At 44.7% G+C, this 21,825-nt stretch overlaps 1 protein-coding gene across 4 annotated transcripts in view; it reads left to right on the top strand.

Annotated features, from left to right (window-relative positions):
• Nucleotides 1-20,637, top strand: part of LOC119522906 (claudin-34-like) — a 39,109-nt gene extending 18,472 nt beyond the window's left edge. For 3 of the 4 annotated variants that reach the window (XM_037821613.1, XM_037821611.1, XM_037821610.1), the window contains 2 exons: nucleotides 10,186-10,318; nucleotides 19,862-20,637. In XM_037821613.1, coding sequence (XP_037677541.1) covers nucleotides 10,311-10,318; nucleotides 19,862-20,513 — 660 coding nt within the window. In that variant the 5' untranslated portion in view covers nucleotides 10,186-10,310 and the 3' untranslated portion in view covers nucleotides 20,514-20,637. Of the gene's footprint in view, nucleotides 1-6,231; nucleotides 10,319-19,861 lie in introns of those variants that run through there. The other variant, XM_037821614.1, reaches the window with a different exon arrangement.
• The last annotated feature ends 1,188 nt before the right edge of the window (nucleotides 20,638-21,825 follow it).

The raw sequence follows: 21,825 nt of genomic DNA, 5'->3' as shown, positions 1-21,825 counted from the left end.
TATAACCTTCAGTCCCAATATCTTGGCATAAACGAATATAGCCAGTAAGATCAGCTTTACCTTTAAATGGGGCAATAGCTCGTTGACGATCTTTATTAGCATTTTCATATGCTAGCAGCTGCAAAATAGTATCAGCAGCCTCTGAACTAGTAACCTGCCGGTGTATTGCCTCTTGGAGCCGGGCAATGAAATCTGGATACGATTCTTTTGGCCCTTGTAAAACCTTTTGAAAGGATTGTGCAGCTTTACCCTTAGTTTCAATTTTGTTCCAAGCTTGCAAACAACAATGGCGAATCTGCTCGATTGCCTGATCATTATAAACAGACTGATTTTCAACAGTGGAATAAGCTCCTTGGCCCAGTAATTGATCTAGATTTATATTTACTTTCTGTTGCCGATTATGTGCAGCCTGTCGTTCTGCATGCTCAGTCCACCAAGTCCTAAATTGTAGATATTCTCCTGGGCTAAGGACTGTACGGGCTAATGTGGTCCAATCTATGGGAATTAGACGAGAACCTTCAGCTAAACTTTGCAATATGCCAACTGAAAAAGGGGAATGAACCCCATACGTTTGTACAGCTTTTTTCAATTCTTTAAGAACTGCAAATGGGACATGCTCATGGAAGTAAGTATAAACTCCATCAGGATAATTAGCGTCTTGTCCAGGAGGCACTTCCTCACGAACCGTAACAGGGAAGGCAACAGGACAACATATGGCCTCTAAATCTCCTTGCCGCCTGGCTTCTGCCAGACCCTGCTGTATGCCAGAGAGGCGGGCAGGTTTAACTGCCGGGGTACAGCTATGGGCAGGAAGAGGCGGCGGAGGAGGCGGGGGCCATTCCTCCCAGCAAGGCGCAGAAGGAGGTTTGGGGCATTGACAAGAATAAAAAACTTGAGATTTTACTGGATCTTTTTTACCCTTATCATCTTCAGAAAGAGGATTGGGACCAGTATTGTCATCAGACTCATATTCTTCCTCGTCATCATCAGTTTTTAAAGTTTCAAGAACAGACTTAATTAAAGACCATGTAGACCAAATAGTAACAGGTAAATCAACTCCTTGCGTATGTTTTTGTTTCAATTCCTTACCTACCCGCTCCCAGTCGTGCAATTCAAGGGAGCCAAGGGTAGGGAACCAAGAGCGGTATTTTTCAATAACCTGCAGCAATTCTAAGATTTGTGACTCCCCCACCTTGACACCGCTGGCCCGCAGCAGCTGCCGTAAGAGGGAAATACAGAAAACATATTTATTGTGTCCTTCAACATTACCCATTACCCTGCTTATAATGCTCGGGAGTCGTTCTACAATGGAACGCATACAAACACGGCCGTTACCTCCACCCGAGTTCCAGCGCCGCTGTACCTCTTTCGTTCAAGCGATTCTTCTGTCAGGAACCAGGTCCGGTTCTTGAGCCCCTGTTCGGGCGCCACTTATTGCTGACAGGGCGACGCAGGAATGAGACACGGACACAAAGCTAAGAGTTAAGGGAGCAGGGGGCCCACTTGCATCTCGTGCTAAGTGGACGACAATGCAGCCTTGCTCCAGCTATTTGTTTCAGAAGATTAGGTGTATATGCTAAAGGTGCTCAGGTGGGGGAGAGCCCATCAGGTGTATCCAATCTAGGTTTAAGATAATGGTAGTCACAAGACACACCTCTTTACAGGGCGGGCCTGCATGGCATTCTATGCAGGCCTGCGGCTCAGCATTCCAAGTCACCACCCTAGATATGCCTCAGGCAACATGGAAGACTCAGTTTCCCACAGGGACTTGCCCTTATGAAGCTCATTACTGCAAAGGAGAGGCTAAACTTGCATATAGTTGTGCCTAAGAGTCTCCCCCCTGAGTGCCTCTTTGTTGCTCAGATGTGGCCCTCTCTCTCTAACTAAGCCATCTTGGCAGGTGATCTCACCACCCTCCCCCTACTTGGGACCTGACTCCCAGGGGTGTAAATCTCCCTGCAACACAGGATATGACTCCTGGGGATAAATCTGGACCCAGCATCGTGGGGTTGAGAATATCTTGATCAAAAGGGGGATGCAAAAGTGAAACGAAATAAAGTTTCAGTGGCTGAGAGATTTCAAATGGAGTCAAGAGGTCACTCTGGTGGGCATTCTTATGCATTATATAGATAACACCTCTTAGGTTTTAATGTATTGGAATAGCTAGAAGTAAATACTGAAACTATCAAACTCCAACCCAGTAGTCTGGACTCCTGAAGATGATTGTGTAACAATGTAGATTACAAGGGGTGACAGTGTGATTGTGAAAACCTTGTGAATCATACTCCCTTTATGTAGTGTATGGCTGCGTGAATAGAAAAATGGAGACAACAACTAAATGAAAAATAGGGTTGGATGGGGGATGATTTGGGTGTTCTTTTTTACTTTTATTTTTTATTCTTATTCTGATGTAAGGAAAATGTTCAAAAATAGATTGGGGTGATGAATGCATAACTATATGATGGTACTGTGAACAGCTGATTGTACACCATGGATGATTGAATGGTATGTGAATATATTTCAGTAAAACTGAATTTAATTAAAAAAACAGTCAATATCATCCTTTACCCTTTAGTCTGGTTTACCTTCGTTATAATCAAGTCCATTTTGTTCATATCTCTAATATCATATCTAATTGATCTCTTTTTCAGCTTTTTTTAACATTTGCTATATGGGGTAATGCTGACATTTGTTGCTGCTGAACTCTGGCTCTGAGTCTCAGGTGTCACACAGATACCTGAAGTTATAGGGACCCACCAGCTTATACACAAACAGATCAGCATCTCAGAATTTAGGGATAACCATTACAACTCATGAATAGATGTGACTCTGTAAGAGCTTACAATCTAGGAACCTTTACCATAAGCCTTCCCCTGATAACCTATGCTCTCAGATTCAATTCTCAGAGTGTGCACGTGATAGTCCATATTTGTGAAGCATTCTAAAGTTTGTCTTTTCCATTCTGGCTTATTTCACTCAACATACCTCACGATGCATACCTCACAACTTCACTTGTTTTTGCTGCCACTTGGTATTCCATTGTATGTATGCACCACAGTTCACCATTCTATTTATCTGTTGATGTACCCTTAGGCCAACTCCATCCATTGCAAATCATGCATATGGCTGCCATAAACACCACTGTGCAATATCCACTCATGTCCCTGCTCTCAGTTCTTCCAAGTATATACCCAATAACAGGGTTGGAGGATTATAAGGCAACCCCATGCTTAGCTTCCTGTGGAACCACCGCACTTGCCCTCCAGATGGGCTCTCCCATTCTACTTCCCTGCCAACAGTGACTAGGTACATCCCTTTCTTCAATTTTCTCCAGCACGTGTATCCCTGTTTATTTTTTAACAGTTTTATTCACACGCCATAGAATCCACCCTAAGTAAACAATCAATGATTCCCAGTATAAATCACATAATTATGCATTCATCACCACAATCTATATGAGGACATTTCTACCTCTTCCCCAACGAGGAAAAGGAGAGAAAAAAAGAAAAATACAAAAGATAGAAGAAAAATAAAAATAAAATACAATGAAAAGCTCAGACAAACCACCACCACCAGGAATCCTATATCACTCCCTTAAATCCCCCTCTTATAGACATTTAGCTTTGGTATATTGCCTTTGTTACAATTAATGGAAGCGTCTTACAATGTTACTGTTAACTATAGAGTCTAGTTTGCATTGATTGTATTTTTTTCATCTATACCATCCAATTTTCAACACCTTGCAATGTTGACATTCATTTGTTCTCCCTCACTTAAAAACATTCTTATATTTGTACATTTAATCATGATCATTGACCACTCTAGGTTTTGCTAAGTTATACAATCCCAGTCTTTATCTTCTATCTTTCTTTCTGGTGTCATACATGCCCCTAGCCTTCATCTTTCAACCATACTCACACTCATCTTTGTTCACAGTACTTACAATATTGTGCTACCATCACACATTATTATGCTATCCATTTCTGGATCTATACAATCAATCCCGTTGAACCTTCTGTACTCCTTTAGCTTCAAATGCCCAATCTACAACCTCTTTCTATCTCCTGAGAACCTGTGTTCACAACTCTCAAATTTTGCTCATCATTGTTAGTCCATGTTAGTGAAACCATACAGTTTCTGTCCTTTTGTTTCTGGCTAATTTCACGCAACATGCTGTCTACTGTCTACCGTTTTGTCTTTTGGATTTAATATGTCTATCTTACTTTATTTTTATTTTTTCCCTTTCTCTTTTAACCCTTACTGATACTCTTCATTTCTACACTCTTCTCCAAACCTCTCTCTCCTATATTTTCCTATCTGCCTGTAGTGCTCCCTTTAGTATTTCTTGTAGAGCAGATATCTTGTTCACAAACTCTCTCCGTGTCTGTCTGAAAATATTTTAGACTCTCCCTTGTTTTTGAAGGGCCATTTTGCCAGATATAGAATTCTTGGCTGGCAGTTTTTCTCTTTCAGTATCGTAAATATATCATACCATCATCTTCTTGTCTCCATGGTTTCTATTGAAAATTCCTCATAGTCTTATTGAGCTTCCTTTATATGTGATGGATCATTTTCTCTTTCTGCTTTCAGAATTCTCTCTTTGTCTTTGACATTTGATAATCTGATTATTAAGTGTCTTGGAGTCCGTCTACTTGGATGTATTCTGTTTGGGGTATGCTGCACTTCTTGGATCTGTAATTTTATGTCTTTCATAACAGATGGGAAAATGTCAGTAATTATTTCATGATTGTTTCTGCCCCTTTTCCCTTCTTTTCTCCTTCTGGGACACCCATGACATGTATATTCATGCACTTCATATTGTCATTCAGTTTCCTGAGACCCTGCTCATATTTTTCCATTCTTTTTTCCTATCTGTTCTTTTGTGTTTAGGATTTCAGATGTCCTGTCCTCCAGTTCATGAATCCTTTCTTCTACCTCTTCAAATCTGCTGTTGTATGTCTCTATTGTGTTTTTCATCTCATCTATTGTGCCTTTCATTCCCGTAAGTTCTGCCAATTGTTTTTTTCAAACTTTCAAGTTCTTCCTTATGCTTGCCCAATGATTTCTTTATGTCCTTCATCTCTTTTGCCGTATCTTCCCTCAACTTGTTGATTTGCTTTTTGAATTGATTTAGATTTGCTTGATTAATAATTAGTTGTTTCAATTCCTGTATCTCAGTTGAAGTGTAAGTTTGTTCCTTTGACTGGGCCATATCTTCATTTTTCCTAGTGTGATTTGTAATTTTTTGTCTAGGCATCTGGTTTCCCTGATTACCCCCAATCAGACTTTTCCAGACTTGACAGGCCCAGGTTGCAGGAGGAGGCTGTATTCAATATCAGGTTTCCATGAGGGTGAGACCCAGAAGATTGTTAGACTTTCCTGTGAAGCCTCTAGACTCTGTGCTTTTCCTATCCTGCCCAGCAGGTGGTGCTTGTTGGCCCCCAGCTCCCCACCAGTGTAAAGAGGTGAGGCGTATTTAATTCTCAGTGGACCCTGTCTCCTGGCCAGGGGCTGAGGGTGTCAGAAGCCAAACTTAAGCTGTTTCTGTTTTTGTTTTCTCACCCCCCACCCTGGGGTCTGAGTTCTCTGAGGGAGGGCAGCCACATGAACTGAGCCCCACCCCCCTCTTTTCTTAAGAAAGATAAGCCCTTTAGTGAATTGTCTCCTACACTTGAGTTTTTCCTTTGACTCTCTGAGTATCTTAACTCCACTCTTCCCTGGATCAGGGCTGACAATTGAAAATGCCTGAGGCTTTCTCTAATTAGCTACTTAGAATGAGATGGGAAAAAAGGGAAAAAAGCAAGGAAAAGGAAAAAGTCCCCTTTTCCGAGGCAGTCACCAGCTGTCCAGTTCACCAGGCAAGAACCGGAATTTGTACCTGGTTCTGTGTGGTCCTTTTCTTGGGACATGCCATTTTCCAGTGTTCTGATCTTGTGGACTCCAAAAGCCTCTGTTTTTATGTTTTGTTTTGTTTTTTTTTTTTTTTCCATCAGCCATGCCTCCTCTCTGCCAGGATAAACCTCCAGGTTCATTTTCTGCTTGCTCCAGGTTTATCTATGCTCATAGCATGTATTCAGTATTCCAAATTTATTAATTAAAACTGCAATTGGAGCTGGTTGAGCTACATTCCCTTGCTTCCATCAGGGACTGCTTCTTTTTCCCACAGCAAAGTTTTGCATCTCACCTGCCATGTCATGGGGGAGCAGTGCCAGCTCCGCAGTTTGGGGAGCTTTACTTACAGTTCTATGCTGCAATCTCAGCCATTCCACCCATTCCAGACTGGGGTATGATGTTGTCCCATCACGGATGTCCCCCCATCAGTTGTTCCTGTTTTCTTGTTGTTCCTGGCTATTTACTAATTGCTCTAGGGGATTAACTAAATTCCACACCTCTCTTTGCTGCCATCTTACCCAGCCCCCTCATTTATTTTTTAGCAGAACTGGATCCAGTTGTGCTGTGCATACAAATGTGTCATTTTTAGCATAGTCTAGATCTAGCTCCATGCCTGTTTATTCTGTAATCTCTACCCTGAGAAAGGGCAGAGTGACTTAGAATGCAGTGTGTGGAGTGGTTGGGAAGGATTGCTTCTGGCCTTAGACCTAGTGCTTGCTCTACTGGTGCGTCCTGGGTGTGACATGCAAACTTGGACTCTGAAGGGTGGGTGTGGCCAGGAGTGGATTTTCTGGAGGCCTTCGGTGGCTGTGAAGCATAGGAATCTTCTAGAGAGTCGTCTTCTCCCCCTCGGCTTCTTCTTGACCCCACTGTTGTGGTGTTGGGGGATGTTTGCAGCTGGAACTCTTGAGAGGATCGGGGTTCTGGGGAAAGTTCACTCTGTGGGCCAACCCCACAGAAGGTGTTCTGAGCTCTTTGAGCAGGTGCCGCATTCCCTCCAGGGGATGGTGGTCCACACGGGGTGCCTATTGGGTATTTGGAAACCAACTAAGATAAAGCCACATGTGAACAAGATGAGCTTGTGAGGAGTGTGGGAAGAACAGGAAGTGCACCCGAGACCTGGTGGAGGAAGGAGGGATCAAATTCCCAAGGATTCTTAAGCCAGGAAAAGTTAAAAGAGAGCAGGAAGAAGCCAATGCCGATACCACAGGTAAGAAATACAGGCTATAGGTAATAGTATAATTGAAACTAAACTCATAAAGAGTAGTCCTTCTATTTCCTTATGTTTGATTGATTTTCCAGGCTACAAATGATTGAGGGGCTTCTCTGTGCCAGGCTCTCGGACTGGTGCTGGGCTTCTGGCTTTGCAGGCATTTCCTGTCTGTCTGTCTCCATCCCTCCATCCCTCAAGCTCCTGTATGTTAAAGAACTAGCATCCTCTAATGTTTTTGTGGGCTGACTGCCTTCCTTTTCTTGCTTTTCTAGTGGATGAAGGGTATGAGGAAGTTGTGATGAGTGAAGAACAACGAATAGGGTGATGTTTGTGTCCTTTGTAAGTGTGTGGTTCAGGAAAGACTCCAGCCCTACTGTCCACTGTTTGCTGTGTCACCTTTCTACAACAGCTGTGACAGCTGGCTGGCCACCTCTTCCACACTTAGTAGTGATTGTGCTGGGAACTGGGCACGGTGCCTGAAGCCTAAGATGAAAGCTGTCATTTGTTTATCTTTGCCATGTTCGCCTGTGGAGGTTGCCTTGCTGGGCTGCTTCCTGAGCTGAAAGGGCAGCCCAAAGCCTGACTGAATGCCATCTGGTTGCCTCCTGCACACGTGTACTAAAGAAAGTCGCACAGCAGGGCTGAGAGGGGCCACCACAAATTCAGACCATCCTGCCCTGGTTGGGGGCACACCACTGCTGGCCAGCTTTTAATTTTTTAAATCTCTTTTAATCTCCCCACTGCATTCTTTGCAGAATCTCTCTTTTTTTCTTTTCTAGCCTGTTCCCCACCTCCAGGGTAGAACACATCCCTCACTTAAATTAAGTGAGGACTGAGATCCAGTCCTTCCGATCCTCCATCTCTCCCTCCGAATTTCTTGGCTGCACCTCACCCAGTGGTTCTCCCCCTCTGGCTGCACACTGGAACCTCCCAGGGGGGCTTTGAAAAAAATCTGTGCCCAGTCTCTGTCCCCTGAGCTAATTCAGTCAGTAGCTCATTAGTGATCTAATTCAATTAGTAGTTAACTAGACAAGGCACTCGGAACAGGCAGGGTTGGGAGGCACTGCCCCAGCTTCTTTCTCCTCCCCTCTCAGCTCAAAGATGTGCCCTTCCCTCCTCAGATAACCCTCACCACCACGGATCTCAGTTGCACCTACCCCCATCTTGCACTGCAGTGGTGCAGTCTGTGCCTCGCTGCCCAGCTCCATCGCCTACTTCCTGTGTGGCTTTGGGCAAGTGACTTTACATCTCTGTCCCCTTGCAAAATGGGTATTAAGAATACTGTCCCCACTTTGTAGGATTGTTGGGGGATTAAATACATAGCACACAGAGCAGTGCTTCTCAAAGCACTGGGGCACCCGGGCTCGGGGAGCAAAGAAACTTTCAGGGGTTCCACACGGTCCAAACTCTTTTCCTCATGATTCTAAGATGTTGTGAGCATTTTTCACTCTCATTCCCTCATGGGTGTGCACTGAAGTTTACAGAGGCCACAAGGCATTCAATATCAAAAAGGCTGCGTGCAGATGTGAGACTCCAGCTGCCTTCTGTTAAGCCAGAGGTGAAAGCGAGCCACAGACTGCCCCTCTGCTCACTAAATTGTGTTAGTCTGAAAACACAGTTCTTTTCATAAAGATATGTTAACGTTATTTGTGTTTGCCTGTAATAGTATTATGGGGTTATTATTACATGAGTTAATAAATACTTCTTGATTTCTCAGTTGAATTTCTAACATAATAAATATTAACCGATACAACCTACATGAACAGAAACTCTTTAGGGTCCTCGAAAATTTTTAATTGTATAAATAGAGGAGAGCTTTTTGGTCCTGAGACCAAAATGTTGTGGAGTAGCTGAATTGGAGCCGTGCCTGGCCCTCAGATGTGTGGGGGTGGGTGGCCATAGTCCCCTGGGCTGGGGAGTGCAGGTTCTGAATCTCCAGCGGAAGCCACCCGCCTTGCCCCAGCCTGCCCACTCCTTCCCCATTTGCACAGTCTCTTCTTTCCCCAGTGCTGCCAGGAATCCCCCGTCTGTCTGCTCTCCTCCCTCAGAGATGTCACTCACCCTCCCCTGCTCCCATTGCTGTCAGGTAACTAATTGGTTATGTTTTAATAGCAATACTTGTTTATGGCAAAAAAATTAAAACCTGCAAAGGGGGTGTCCAGTGAGAAGGTGATGTTCCCTTGCCAGTGACCCCAATCCTAGTTCCACTTCCCAGAACAAAAAGCATTTGACCAGTTCTGTACCCCCAAATTTTCTATTCATAGGCAAACATATGTATTATATATTTATATAGGTTAGTTTATTCATATACCAACATGTAATATATTTCACTTAATTTTCACAGAAATTGAGCCGTCTCTATACAAACTCTCCTGCCAATTGCGTTTTTCTTGACTTTCCTTATGAGTATGCTTAGCCGTCTCTCCCCTCTCTCTTATTCTCTCTTTCTCTCTCTAATGGAAACCACACACATGGATGGTAACTATTTAAATACTTACAGTAGTGCCCAAAGAAGACTCTGAATGGGACACTGCCCTCCCGTCCCAGACCCCTGCTTCCTTCAACAGTCCCTGGTGGTGTCTTTCCAGAATTTTCCATGCACATTCGTAGGTTTAGAAAGAAGCTATGTGCATCTTTTCATAGCTACCCAAAGGGGTCTCTAAGATTCACTTTGTTGTGTAATGTTTCTCCCCAGGGAGGGATCTGTCTACCCCAGGGTGTGGACATGCACACACATTCACACGTGCGTATAGGTGTATAGGGGTGTGTGGAGGGCATCTGTGTCATCATCTCTAATCTGGATCGCTACAGTAGCCTGGGGGCGGGTTTCCCGGTCCCACTCTCGCCCCCTGCAGGCAGCTGTCAGCCATGCAGCCGGGACCCACTCGCGAGAGCAGGGGTCCCAGACCTCTTTAACACCCACTGAAGGCTATGGACGCCTTCCCAGGAAAAAGTGGTCACAGATGCATAAATCTAAATACCCAGAATCACAAGCGAAATCCCGTTGTGTTGAAATACAGTTATCAAGAGTATTTTAGTAACCGTGTGAATCCTAATTCATGCCACCACTTTCTCTGCAGCCGCTCCTGTCTTCTGGCCAGTCTGGCCCAGCTAGCCTTCTGCGGGCATCACCACAGCATTCCCTTGCAAACCGCCGCACCCCTCTCTTCGTCCTGCAGCATAAATCTTCTAACTGGACGGAAAGATGTCAACGTAAGTCTTTATTGAGTCGGGGTTTCTAGCAACAGGCCTGGGCGCTGGAATGAATGCAAGGCTGTTTTGCAGAGTCCGCGGATTTGGGTTGAGGAACGTTGACTCCTCCAGTGTGGCTTTTCTGGCACTGATGGGTGCCTTGGACTCAGGCTCTGTGCCCCCATGGCCTGCCCGTCCCAGGGACTTCAGGGGATGCCAGTGACTATCTCATTACGCATTCACGTCCTTTAAAGCATTGTTCTCCTGAATGCATCACATTAAAGATAGGTGGGCTTCAGGTCCCCATGTCCCACAGCAGCAGGGCAAGCCAACACCCACGTCCCTGCCAGCTGGGGCGGCTGGCCATCACTGGGACACACTTGAATTTCCCTCTTTAACAACTTATTCAATTGCCTTGTGTGTTTAAATCCTTCCCACAAGCCCCCAGGCTCCAGCACTCACAGTCAATTAAACACACCCAACTCACCTGTTCATTTCCTGCCAACGCACCATTTCAATTGTCTCTTCAAAATTGCTCAGGATTCTCCGCCCCAAAAGAACGATCTTTATAAATATGGTCTCTACCATGGATGTTCTTCATGCCAGAATGGATTTCTGGCATTAACCCGCAACCACCCTCACCCTGAGCTCCCTGGCATCCCATAATAAAGCCCAGGCCCCTCCCTGTCTCTGTAAACTGGTATCCATGTCCCCTCCTGCTTTGCGCTTGTATAGACCACACGCTGCTAACACCACCGACTCACCTGCCAGACAAGACTGTGGATTTTGACCTTCCCACTTAATGCAGCTCATGGGCACAGCTGCCCCCACAGCGGCCTGTCCTGGACCCCTCCTGTAGGGTCAGGACACTTCTCCTCCAAGGGCCCTCCCCTCTCCCCCACCTACCTTCATCTCTCCATCTTCTGCTCTCTGTAGCATGCTTTTGCACCTGGCTCACAACACCAGTTTCCTCCTGTCTTCATCTGTCACCTGAAAGTCTACCTCCTTCCAGAGCAGATTTTCCCTGATGTTCTGGTTTGCTAATGCTGCCATTATGCAAAGTGCCAGAAATGGATAGCTTTTATAAAGAGGATTTGTTAGGTTACAAATTTACAGTTCTAAGGCCATCAAAGTGTCCAAGGTAAGGCATCAACAAGAGGATAACCTTCACTGAAAAAAGGCCTATGGCATCTGGAACAGCTCTGACAGATGGGGAGGCACATGGCTGGTGTCTGCTGGTCCTTTGCTCTCAGGTTCTGGTTTCAAAATGGCTTTCTCCAAAATGTCTCTGGGCTTCTCTCTTCACTCCTCTCTCTCAGCTGCTATGCATTCTTGCTTCTTTCTGCTAGGGTGTTTCTCTGTAGACATCTGGGGGTCCTCTCTTAGCTACTCTGGGGCAAATTCTGGGCTTCATCTCTTAGTTAGCATCTCCAAACATCCTTCTGTCTGCATCTCCAAGCATCTCCAAGCATCAGCATCTGTGTCAGCTCTTGAGCTCTCTCAAGTAGTCCAGTGAACCAGTCAAGACCCACCCTGAATGGGCAGGGTCCACACCTCCATGGAAATAATTTAATCAAAGTCCTCACCAGTTGAGCGAGTCACATCTCCATGGAAACAATCAATAGTTTCCACTCAACAAGATTGGATTAAAAGATGATGGCTCTTTTGGGGTCCATAACAGTTTCAAACTAGCACATTCCACCCCCTGAACCCTGGAAAGATATGTTCTTTCCAACAGCAAAAATACATTCATTCCATTGCAATATAGATAAGTACAAGGTCTTATCAAAATCAGTTACAGGCATGATTTGTCCTAAGGCAACATTCCCCTCTGGTTGTGGGGAAACGCACAAGAAATTATCTGCTTCCAATATACAAAGAAGGGATAGTCATAGGATAAACATTCCCATTGCCATAGGGAGAAAGTGCAAGGAAAACAGGGTTCACGGGACTGAAACAGGTCCTAAAATCCTCAGGGCAAACTTCAGTAGATTCCAATGTCTGAGAGTCATTTATAGAATGACGTTTTATCCTCAGGTCTTGAGAGAGCAACACTCCCACCCTTTCCAAAGGCTTACACAGAGGCCTTTTTTCTCTCCAAATGCTGGGGTGATTGTTCCAACATATCCATGCATTGGGGAGACCACCTTCTTCTCGTCCTCACCCTCCTCAAACATCAGGGTGGCATCGGTCTCTCTTCCACCTCCAAGGCACACGCTGAACCCCTTCAGAACAGTAGGGTGATGGCCAGGCTCTCCCCAATCCCCGGGGAATTTGCCCCACCCTCTCTGAGGACTGGGGCAGCAGCACTCTTCCTGAGCATCGAGGCAGAAGGCCCACCCTCTGCCTCCAGGGCAAACTCACCCTTTCCACGTTCATGGGTAGGTGCGTTCATGGGTAGGTCCGTTCATGGGTAGGTCCGCTCTCCTGGCCTGAGACTTCTTGGCTCCAGGCCTTAGCTTCCATGGTTCTGCCTTTGAAGTCATCCTTCTTGCAATTTGTTCCTTCTCCATCCCCTCCAGTCCTGACTGGCAGTGGCTCTGTCTATACAGATCTCACAGAAAATTTGTTGGCTTGGCATGCAGCATACAGGGGTCAAAACTGTCAGACAATAAGACTTTCCACAAATCCTTTCTGGATAACTCCATCTCCAATCCTGGCTTGTACCGAAATGGCTGGCTGTTTCCTGGTTTTGTTAAATCCTCACATGGTGCACTAACCTCTGGGGTCCCACTTTCTGGAAGCCCAGAATTTTCCAGATCATCAATTTCTGGTTTCTTTGTACTCAAGAGTTCAGTTCTCAGCTTATCTCTTTCCTCTCGCATTTTGCTATAAGCTACAAGGAGAACCCAGGCTGCATTTTCCACTTTTAGTTTGAAGATCTCTTCAGCTAAGGATCCCAGCTCATTGCTTTCAAATTCTGCCTTCCATCTACACCAGGACTCAATTTTGCCAAATTCTCCACCACTTTAAAACAAGGATTGCCTTTCTTCCAGTTCACCATGACACATGCATCGTTTCTCTCTAAGACCTCATCAGAAGTAACTTTAGAATCCATATTTCTACCAACAGTCTCTTCAGAGCAATCTGGGCCTTTTCTGTCAAGCTCCACACAATTCTTCCAGAATCCTCTCCTTATCCATTTAAAATGCTGTCTAACATGTTTGGTATTGGCAAACTCAGCAGGACCCCACTTCTCTGGTATACCAAAATCTGTTCTGGTTTGCTAGAGATACGGTTATGCAAAATATCAGAAATGGATTGGCTTTTATAAAGGGGATTTATTAGGTCACAGAGTTTTAGTTCTAAGGCCATAAAAGTGTCCAAACTAAGGCATCAACAAGAGGATACCTTCACTGAAGAAAGGCCAGTGGCATCCGGAACACCTGTCAGCTGGGAAGGCACGTGGCTGGTGTCTGCTGGTCCTTTGCTTCCAGGTTCTGATTTCAAAATGGCTTTCTCCAAAGTGTCTCTGGGCTTTTCTCTTCACTTCTCCCTCTCAGCTGCTGTTTATTTGTCCTTGCTTCTTTCTCCCAGGGCATTCCTCTGTAAGCATCTGGGAGTCCTCTCTTAGCTACTCTGGGGCAAACTCTGGGCTTCATGTGTCAGCATCTGTGTCAGCTCTTGAGCTCTCTTAAGTAGTCCAGTGAACCAGTCAAGACTGACCCTGACCTAACCTCCATGGAAATAATTTAATCAAAAAGTCCCACCCACAGTTGGGTGAGTCACATCTCCATGGAAACACTCAACCACAAGGTTCTATCCAACAAGATTGGATCAAAAGATCATGGCTCTACTGGGGTTCATAAGTTTTGCTTGTGAGCTTGAGGAGGGACTTGCACGCTACCCTTTCATGTCCTTCCCACAACCAGGAGAGTGTTTGTTTTTTTGTTTGTTTTGTTTTTATTTTTTTTATTAGAGAAGTTGTGGGTTTACAGAACAAACATGCATAAAATACAGGATCCCTATACACCACACTACCACCAACACAACAGTGTGGAACATTTGTTGCAATTTATGACAACACTTCTTTTGTATTTCTACTATTTTTAAACAGTAGTTACATTTTATTAATTGTATTTTAAGTATGTGTTTTAAACTTGAAAAAAAAATCATTCTTTTCTATAGGTAGAACAACTAGACAGAGGACCAATAAGGAAATTGAGAACCTAAACAATATGATAAATGAATTAGACTTAACAGACATATATAGATCCTTACATCCCAAGGTACCAGGATATACGTTCTTCTCTACTGCCCATGGAACATTTTCCAGGATAGATCTTATGCTGGGGCACAAAACAAGCCTTGATAAATTTTAAAAGATTGAAATTATTCAAAGCACATTCTTTGACCACAATGGAATGCAACTAGAAATCACCAACCAACAAAGAACCAGATCTTTTACAAATATATGGTGGTTAAACAACACACTCCTAAACAACCAGTGGGTAAAGAAGAAATTGCAGGAGAAATTGGCAATTATCTAGAGATGAATGAAAATGAAAACACAACATATCAAAACCTGTGGGGTGCAGCGAAGGCAGTACTGAAAGGGAAATTTATATTTCTAAATGCATATATCAAAAAGCAAGAAAGAACTAAAATCAAAGACCTAACTGAACAACTGAGGAGGCTAGAGAAAGATCAGCAAACTAACCCTAAAGCAAGTAGACAAAAAGAAATAACAAAGGTGAAAGCAAAAGTAAATGAGCTGGAGAACAACAACAAAAAAAAAAAATAGAGAAAATAAATAAAACCAAAAGTTGGTTCTTTGAGAAGATCAACAAGACTGGCAGACCCTTAGCTAAACTGACAAAGCCAAAAGGAGAGAAGATCCAAATAAACAATCAGAAATGAGAAGGGCATAATTATTACAGATCCTGAAGAAATAAAAAAAATCATGAGGATACCATGAACAACTGTATGCCAACAAGCTAGACAATTTAGAGGAAGTGGACAATTTCCTGGAAACACATAAACAACCTAGACTGATCCAAGGAGAAATAGAAAACCTCAACAAACCAATCATAAGCAAAGAGATCTAATCAGTCATCAAAAATCTACCTACAAATAAAAGCCCAGGGCCAGATGGCTTCACAGGGGAATTCTACCAAACTTTCCTAAAAGAATTGACACATTCCTGCTCAAACTCTTGGGAAAAATTGAAGAAAAAGGAACACTACCTAATTAAAAAGAAAAACATGTCCTCTGAATCTGAAAGCAAAAAGTGTTCTTGTCCACAGAGTCCAATATCAAAGAGGCCTGGGGTGTCAGGGACAAAAGCAAGAGACCCCACAAGGCCCGACTCCCTGAGGGAGGTTCTGAATGTCACCTTGAGGTGGGAGACCCCGTGGTCTGGGGGGCCCACAACACTTGATATGATGCAGTGAATGACATGGTGAGGTCACGTGGGGGATGGGGCCAGGCAGCCATGTGCCTTCCCCGTTCTGTCCCGTGTTCCCCATTTCTTCACAAGGATTGGAAGGCAGCACCTCTGGGACCCACACAACTTCTTTGGGTGAGCCAAGCAGACTCCCCTTGAAATCTATAGCCAGGCCCTCCCTGAAGCAAGGAAGACATTTTCTGTGAGGTGTGAAGGGACTTCTCTTCTGGATCCTTCTGTGGTTAAAAAAAAATCCCATCTATAAAAGGTTTAATTAAGCACAAGAGGAAACAATGGCAGCATCCACTAAAAAGTAAGCTTTGTGCTGTGCAACTGGAATACCTATTCACAGGTAATTGAGATGGGCCCCACGTGGCTAAGCATTGGGTTTGTGTAGTGACTGACATTTACCTTCTATCTCTCTGGGACTCATAGGTCATGTTGGAAAAACTGAGGCTGACTGGAAGGCTGGGCAGACCACGAGTCTAGCCCATCCTGGGCCATTTGCTTCCACAACACAGACCAGGATTTGAACCCAAGTGGTGTTGATTACTGGGATATATGGTCTCCTGGGAAAGGCAAACAGGGAAGAGAGGGGTGTGATGGGAAGAGCCTTGCCACCCTCTGGGATGTCTGTTGTCCTCAGAGAAACAGGCAGGAAAAGGGAAGCAGCTGGCATTGCCAGGAAGGGGCAGCTGGCAAAGGGTGGAGAAGCAGGTGCAGCCCTCAGTGACCGGGGCACACTGTGCATCCTTCACTCAAGGAAATCAGGAGCTGTCATCACACGGAGGATGGTCAGTTCCATTCACTCACGTGGGCTGCCTCCATCCCAGGCTCTGACACAGTGGTGAGCAGAACCGGCAAGGGCGAGGGGCTGAGTGTGCCAGGGCTGCTATGACAAAGCACCACCAACTGAGTGGCTGAAAGGACAGAACTGGATTCTTGCACAGCTCTGGAGGCCAGACATTCACCATTCAGGGGTCGGCTGGGCCATGCTCCCTGTGAAAACTGTAGGGCAGAATCCTTCCCTGCCTCTTCCAGCTTCTGGTGGGTGCAGGCAATCCTTGGCCTTCCTTGGCTTGTGGCTGCACTGCTCTCACCTCTATTTCCGCCATCCCATGGCCATTTTCTCTGTGTCTGGGGCTCCGTGTCTGCCTTTCTCTCTTCTTATAAGGACACTGGTCATTAGGATTTGGGTCCCACCCTCAGCCAGTAGGGCCTCAGCCTGACCATTTCCTTCACAGAATTATGCCACAGTCTGCTTCAAGAACAGCAGTCTGCAAACAGCCTGGCAGAGCCATATGCTTCCCAGAAGAAGGAAAGAGCATTCCATGGGGATCTCAAGGGAATCTCAGTCCCACATAAAATATTTGTTCAAGGGCTTCCCATGACATGTGGTGTCTTACTTGGAAGGAATCCAGCTTGTATGCGCCGGTCTCCATAGGTGAATGGACTTTTTTTTGGATCGCTATTATTTTCATTATCCCTGACTCTGTACAGCACGTGACAACTTCCAGGACACTTTTGTACAGGGAAATTCATTCAATTTGTCTTGCCAAGCATTGAGCATGATATGAAGGTTAAAAGAAAAAGGTGTTGACTCCATTCTTTGGAGATCCATTCACTAGAGGTACAATTAGATCTGTGATATAAATAATTATTATCTCAAGCAAATTTGTTAAATGCTTTGACAGAAGCTCACTATGCAATAAGAAGGCAGAGATAAATTTTAATTGAGGAATTTGAACTGGTCCTGGCGAGGGGCAGGATGTGAATAGAGCATAAAGGCACAATTTAGACTTTGATGGGTGGGTGTTGGACAAGGGGTTTGGTGTGGAGGGAATTCTAGACAGAAGGTGGCATGTAAGTGACCCAGAAGTTTCCAAACCCCGTCCTCTGTTCTCCTGCCTTAAGAGGGCGTGGGCAGGAGGGGATGGGGTCAGGCCAGGAATGGGCAGAGTGGCAGGTGGTTTGGAGGTGCAGGGAGAGCTGGGATGGCAAATGTCAATTGGGACTGGATTGAGAAGGGCCTCAATGCCAGGCTAAGGATTCCAGAATTTTTTATTAGTCCCAAGATGCATCTGTCAGGACTGTGGCTGCAAATGGATGGAAACCCAATTGGTGTGAGCTTAAGCAAAGAAGAGGATTTATAGACTCTGTTATAATCCAACCAGGTTTAGAGCTGGCCCTCAGGGACAGGTGGAGCAAGGGATTTGAGCACCATCAGAACTGCAGGTTGGAACTCCCCCCCCCCACCCCCATTCTGAATGGACTTTTGAATCACCAGTGCCCTAACTGGCCTCCTGCCTCCAAATGCTTTAACACAAAGTTGAGTCGAAGAAGCCAGTCACAAAGGAGCATCTGCGGCATGATTTCGATTTTGAAAAACAGGCAAAATGGAACTGTGGTGTTCAAGGATGCATCCTGGGATGATAAACTGAACAGAAAAGCATGACAGTGGCAGTATTCTATACTGTAAACCGAGCGGTAGCTCCATGGGGGTTTGCCCCACAATGATTCATTAAGCTGTACGCTTAGGTTTTGTGTGCTTTTCTATGGTTTTAAAGGAAAAAAATCATAATCCCTCCAGCCCAGTTAAAAATTTCTCTTACTACCTTACCATATAGACCCAGTTCTATATCTATTCGTGACATGCTCTCTGTGCTCAATATATGACGAGTATCCTCATTTTGGTCATGTTTGTTTTAATGGCAAGTTGAATGGCTATTTCCAAAAAGATTGGAAATACAAAACATTGGAGAAGAGATGGAGTAACTAGAACTTTCATACATTACTGGTGGGAAAGTAAAATGTTACGGCCATGTGCTGGTTTGAATCTGTTACGTACCCCATAAAAAGCCATGTTCTTCAAAGCAATCATGTGGGGCAGACTATTATGGGTTTGGGCCTTTTGATTAGGTTGTTTCCATGGAGGTGTGACCCCGCCCATTCAAGGTGGGCCTTGATTAGTTTACTGGAGTCCTTAAGAGAGCTCAGGGGCCAACACAGATCCAAATGTTTGGAGATGCAGACAGAAAAATGTTTGGAGATGCCAAGCTAAGAGATGAAGCCCAGAGTTTGCCCTGGAGAAGCTAACAGAGGATCCCCAGATGCTTAGAGAGAAATGCCCTGGGAGAACAAGCAAGGATGCACAGGAGCTGAGAGAGAGAAGTGAAAAGAAAAGCCCAGAGACATTTTGGAGAATGCCATTTTGAAACAGAACCTGGGAGCAAGGAACCAGCGGATGCCAGCTACGTGCCTTCTCAACTGATAGAGGTGTTTAGCCATTTCTTAAAATGTTAAACATACCCTTACATGCAATCCAGCAGTTCCACGCCCGGCTGTCTACCTGAGAGGACTAAGAACACAGGTCCATACAAAGGTTTAGATAAGAACATTCAGCTGTGTTATTCATAATAGCCCAAATGTGGAGTCAATCCAAACATCCAAAAGCCCATGAATGGATAAAGTGTGGTCTTTCCATATATTGCTGGAATACAACTCAGCAATAAAAAGGAACAAACCTTCTTTAGAGTAATGAAAATTTTCTAAAATTGATCATGGTGATGAATGCACAACTATGTAATGATACCATGAGCCACTGACTACAGTTTGGACGGATTGTATGGTGTGTGAATATATCTCAATAAAATCGCATTAAAAATAAAAGGAATGAATTGCTCCTACGTGCTGCAATGTAGATGAACCTTTAAAGCATACTAAGTGAAAAGGGCCAAACACAAGATGTTACACATTTGATGACTCCATTTATACTTTTAACATAGCCACATGACTCCATTGCATGGATCCAGCATAAATTATTTAACCCAGCCCCTCTTGTGGGTTTTGAAGTTGTTTCCCATTTTTCAATCTTACCAACAGTGCTATAGTGAACATCTTCATGACTAAATAATTTCATCAACTTTAATTATGTCTTTGGACGCATGTTTGAAAGGTCTGTGCATTTTAAGGCTTCCAGTCAATATCGCGAAATAGCCCTTTACAAAGTTTGCTCAGCCCGAACTCCCACCAGCAGAGCATGAGGGTCACATGTCTCCTTTCTCAAGTGTGTCATTTCCCTCCCGGGGGCTGCTCGCCTCCAGCGATGGGACGGGACGGGATGGGGGCTGTCCCAGGCCTGCGGGCGCCCGCTCACGATGCCCTGTATTTCTTTGCAGGTACTCTGACCACGATGTGACCAGACGCCCCAGCAATATCCACCATCAGGTGTGCAACTTAGCTGCTGCCATCGTGGGTTGGATCCTGGCCACCATCTCCATGGACATGGCAGAGTGGAGAGACTGGAGTCTGAGCACCCCGGTGTCACCCTCCAATCTAGTCTACGTGGGCATGTGGCAGGTGTGTTTTCACCACAACATCAGCAGAGTCTGGTTTTGTCACCATTACACCTTACATGAACACTACCTCCCGCTTGACATCCGCGTGGCTCAACATCTCCTGGTGGTTGCCAGCCTTCTAGGGCTCCTGGGGAAAGCCTCCACCATCTTTATCATTAGAAATCTACTGAAAGGAAACCTTCAGAGGAATGCCACCCGAATTGCATCCGTGGCCGCGGGGAGTCTACATCTAGCCGCTGGCATCTGCACCTCAGCCACCATGGTGTGGAACTTTTCCATGGTGATGAAGGAAGAGGGAATCTCATTTCCATCAGATTTTCAGCTGCCATTCAAGCCAGATGCTCAGAGAGTTGGGTTTGCCAGTGCCGTGGCATTCGTGGCCACCCTCCTGCTGCTGATGAGCGGGGTTTCTTCCCTTATGTCCCGATTTCCCCACAACAGCGAAGTGCATCCCAGGGTCTCAGACCCATGAGCTTACTGGTTGTGTTGGCTTTGCCAATTCTTGGTTACCAGGGGAAGGTCACCCTGGTGATCCACTTATTTTCAGGTTGAATTAAGGAACTTTCATTAAAAAGAAAATCTTGCCTCCCTGCCAATCTTTTGGACTGGTTCTGGATTTCCATTAATCTTAGCTAAAATAATCAATACTCTAATGTGTGGAAATCAGCGTCTGTGAACACGTTAACCTCGCACACCTCCCTCTTCACCTTCCGCTAGCCAGTGACTGACCTTATTTCCTGTGGCATGATAAGAGCATCCCTCTTTTATTCTATGAAATTTTCCAAAACACATAAAAGTAGAGAGAATGGTGTGAGGCCTCCACGTGCACCTGTCTCCAGACCTCAACAGTCACCAAGATCCTGCCACATTAGCGTCCTCTCTCGTCTTCCCCCTTCTTGTCTATTTTTTTCTCCAAAGTAATTTAAGGCAAGCCCAGACATCATGTCCTTCATCCCCACATATTCAGTGTCCCTCCCTAAAAAATAGGCATATTTCCTTACATGACCACATTCTACCTAAACAAACTGTTAACAACTATTCCTTGTTATCATTGATTATCCAGTCAGAATTTTTCAATGCCTCCAAAATAATTCTGGAGTTTTTCTTTTGACATTTGGTGCCCACTTTTTCTCTTAAGTAAGTTTTAATCTAAAGTGGTTCCTTCACTCCCCACCCCCTAACACCCCACCTCCTTTTTCCTTCTTTTTTGATTCTTTAATTTGCTGAGGAAACTGGGCCAATCATCCTGTAGAATTTCCCACAATCTGAATTGGTCCATTGCCTCGTAATGTCATTTAACTTGTTATCTCTACAGGCTTGATTAGATTCAGGCTCAGCTTTTGAAGGACGAGGATCTCATAGGTAATACCAGGTACTTCCTACTGACTGCATCGTACCAGGAGGTACACGGACATTTGTTTTGATCAGTGGATTCTCCCGGTGAAGGCCTGATGCCTCGTGTAATTTCCTCATCAAAATTTCCACCTAATGGTTTCATCTATTGATGGTCCCGGTTTGAATCAATTGTTTCATTAAAAATTGAAAATGGTGACTTTTCTAATCCCATATTCCTGCCAGATTCATTGGCTGGGATGCTTTCTTCCAGTTTGCTAGAGCTGCTATTATGCAAAATACCAGAAATGGATTGGCTTTTATAAAGGGGATTTATTAGGTTACAAATCTAAAGTCTTAAGGCTCTAAAATTGTCCAAACTAAGGCATCAACAAGAGGATACCTGCACTGAAGAAAGGGCAGTGGCATCTGGAACACCTCTGTCAGCTGGG

The sequence above is a fragment of the Choloepus didactylus genome, chromosome X (genome assembly GCF_015220235.1).
Source record: "Choloepus didactylus isolate mChoDid1 chromosome X, mChoDid1.pri, whole genome shotgun sequence".
NCBI classification, from domain to species: Eukaryota; Metazoa; Chordata; class Mammalia; order Pilosa; family Megalonychidae; genus Choloepus; species Choloepus didactylus.
The sequence above is the reverse complement of the archived record's forward strand: the minus strand, read 5'-3'. Positions and strand labels throughout refer to the sequence as shown.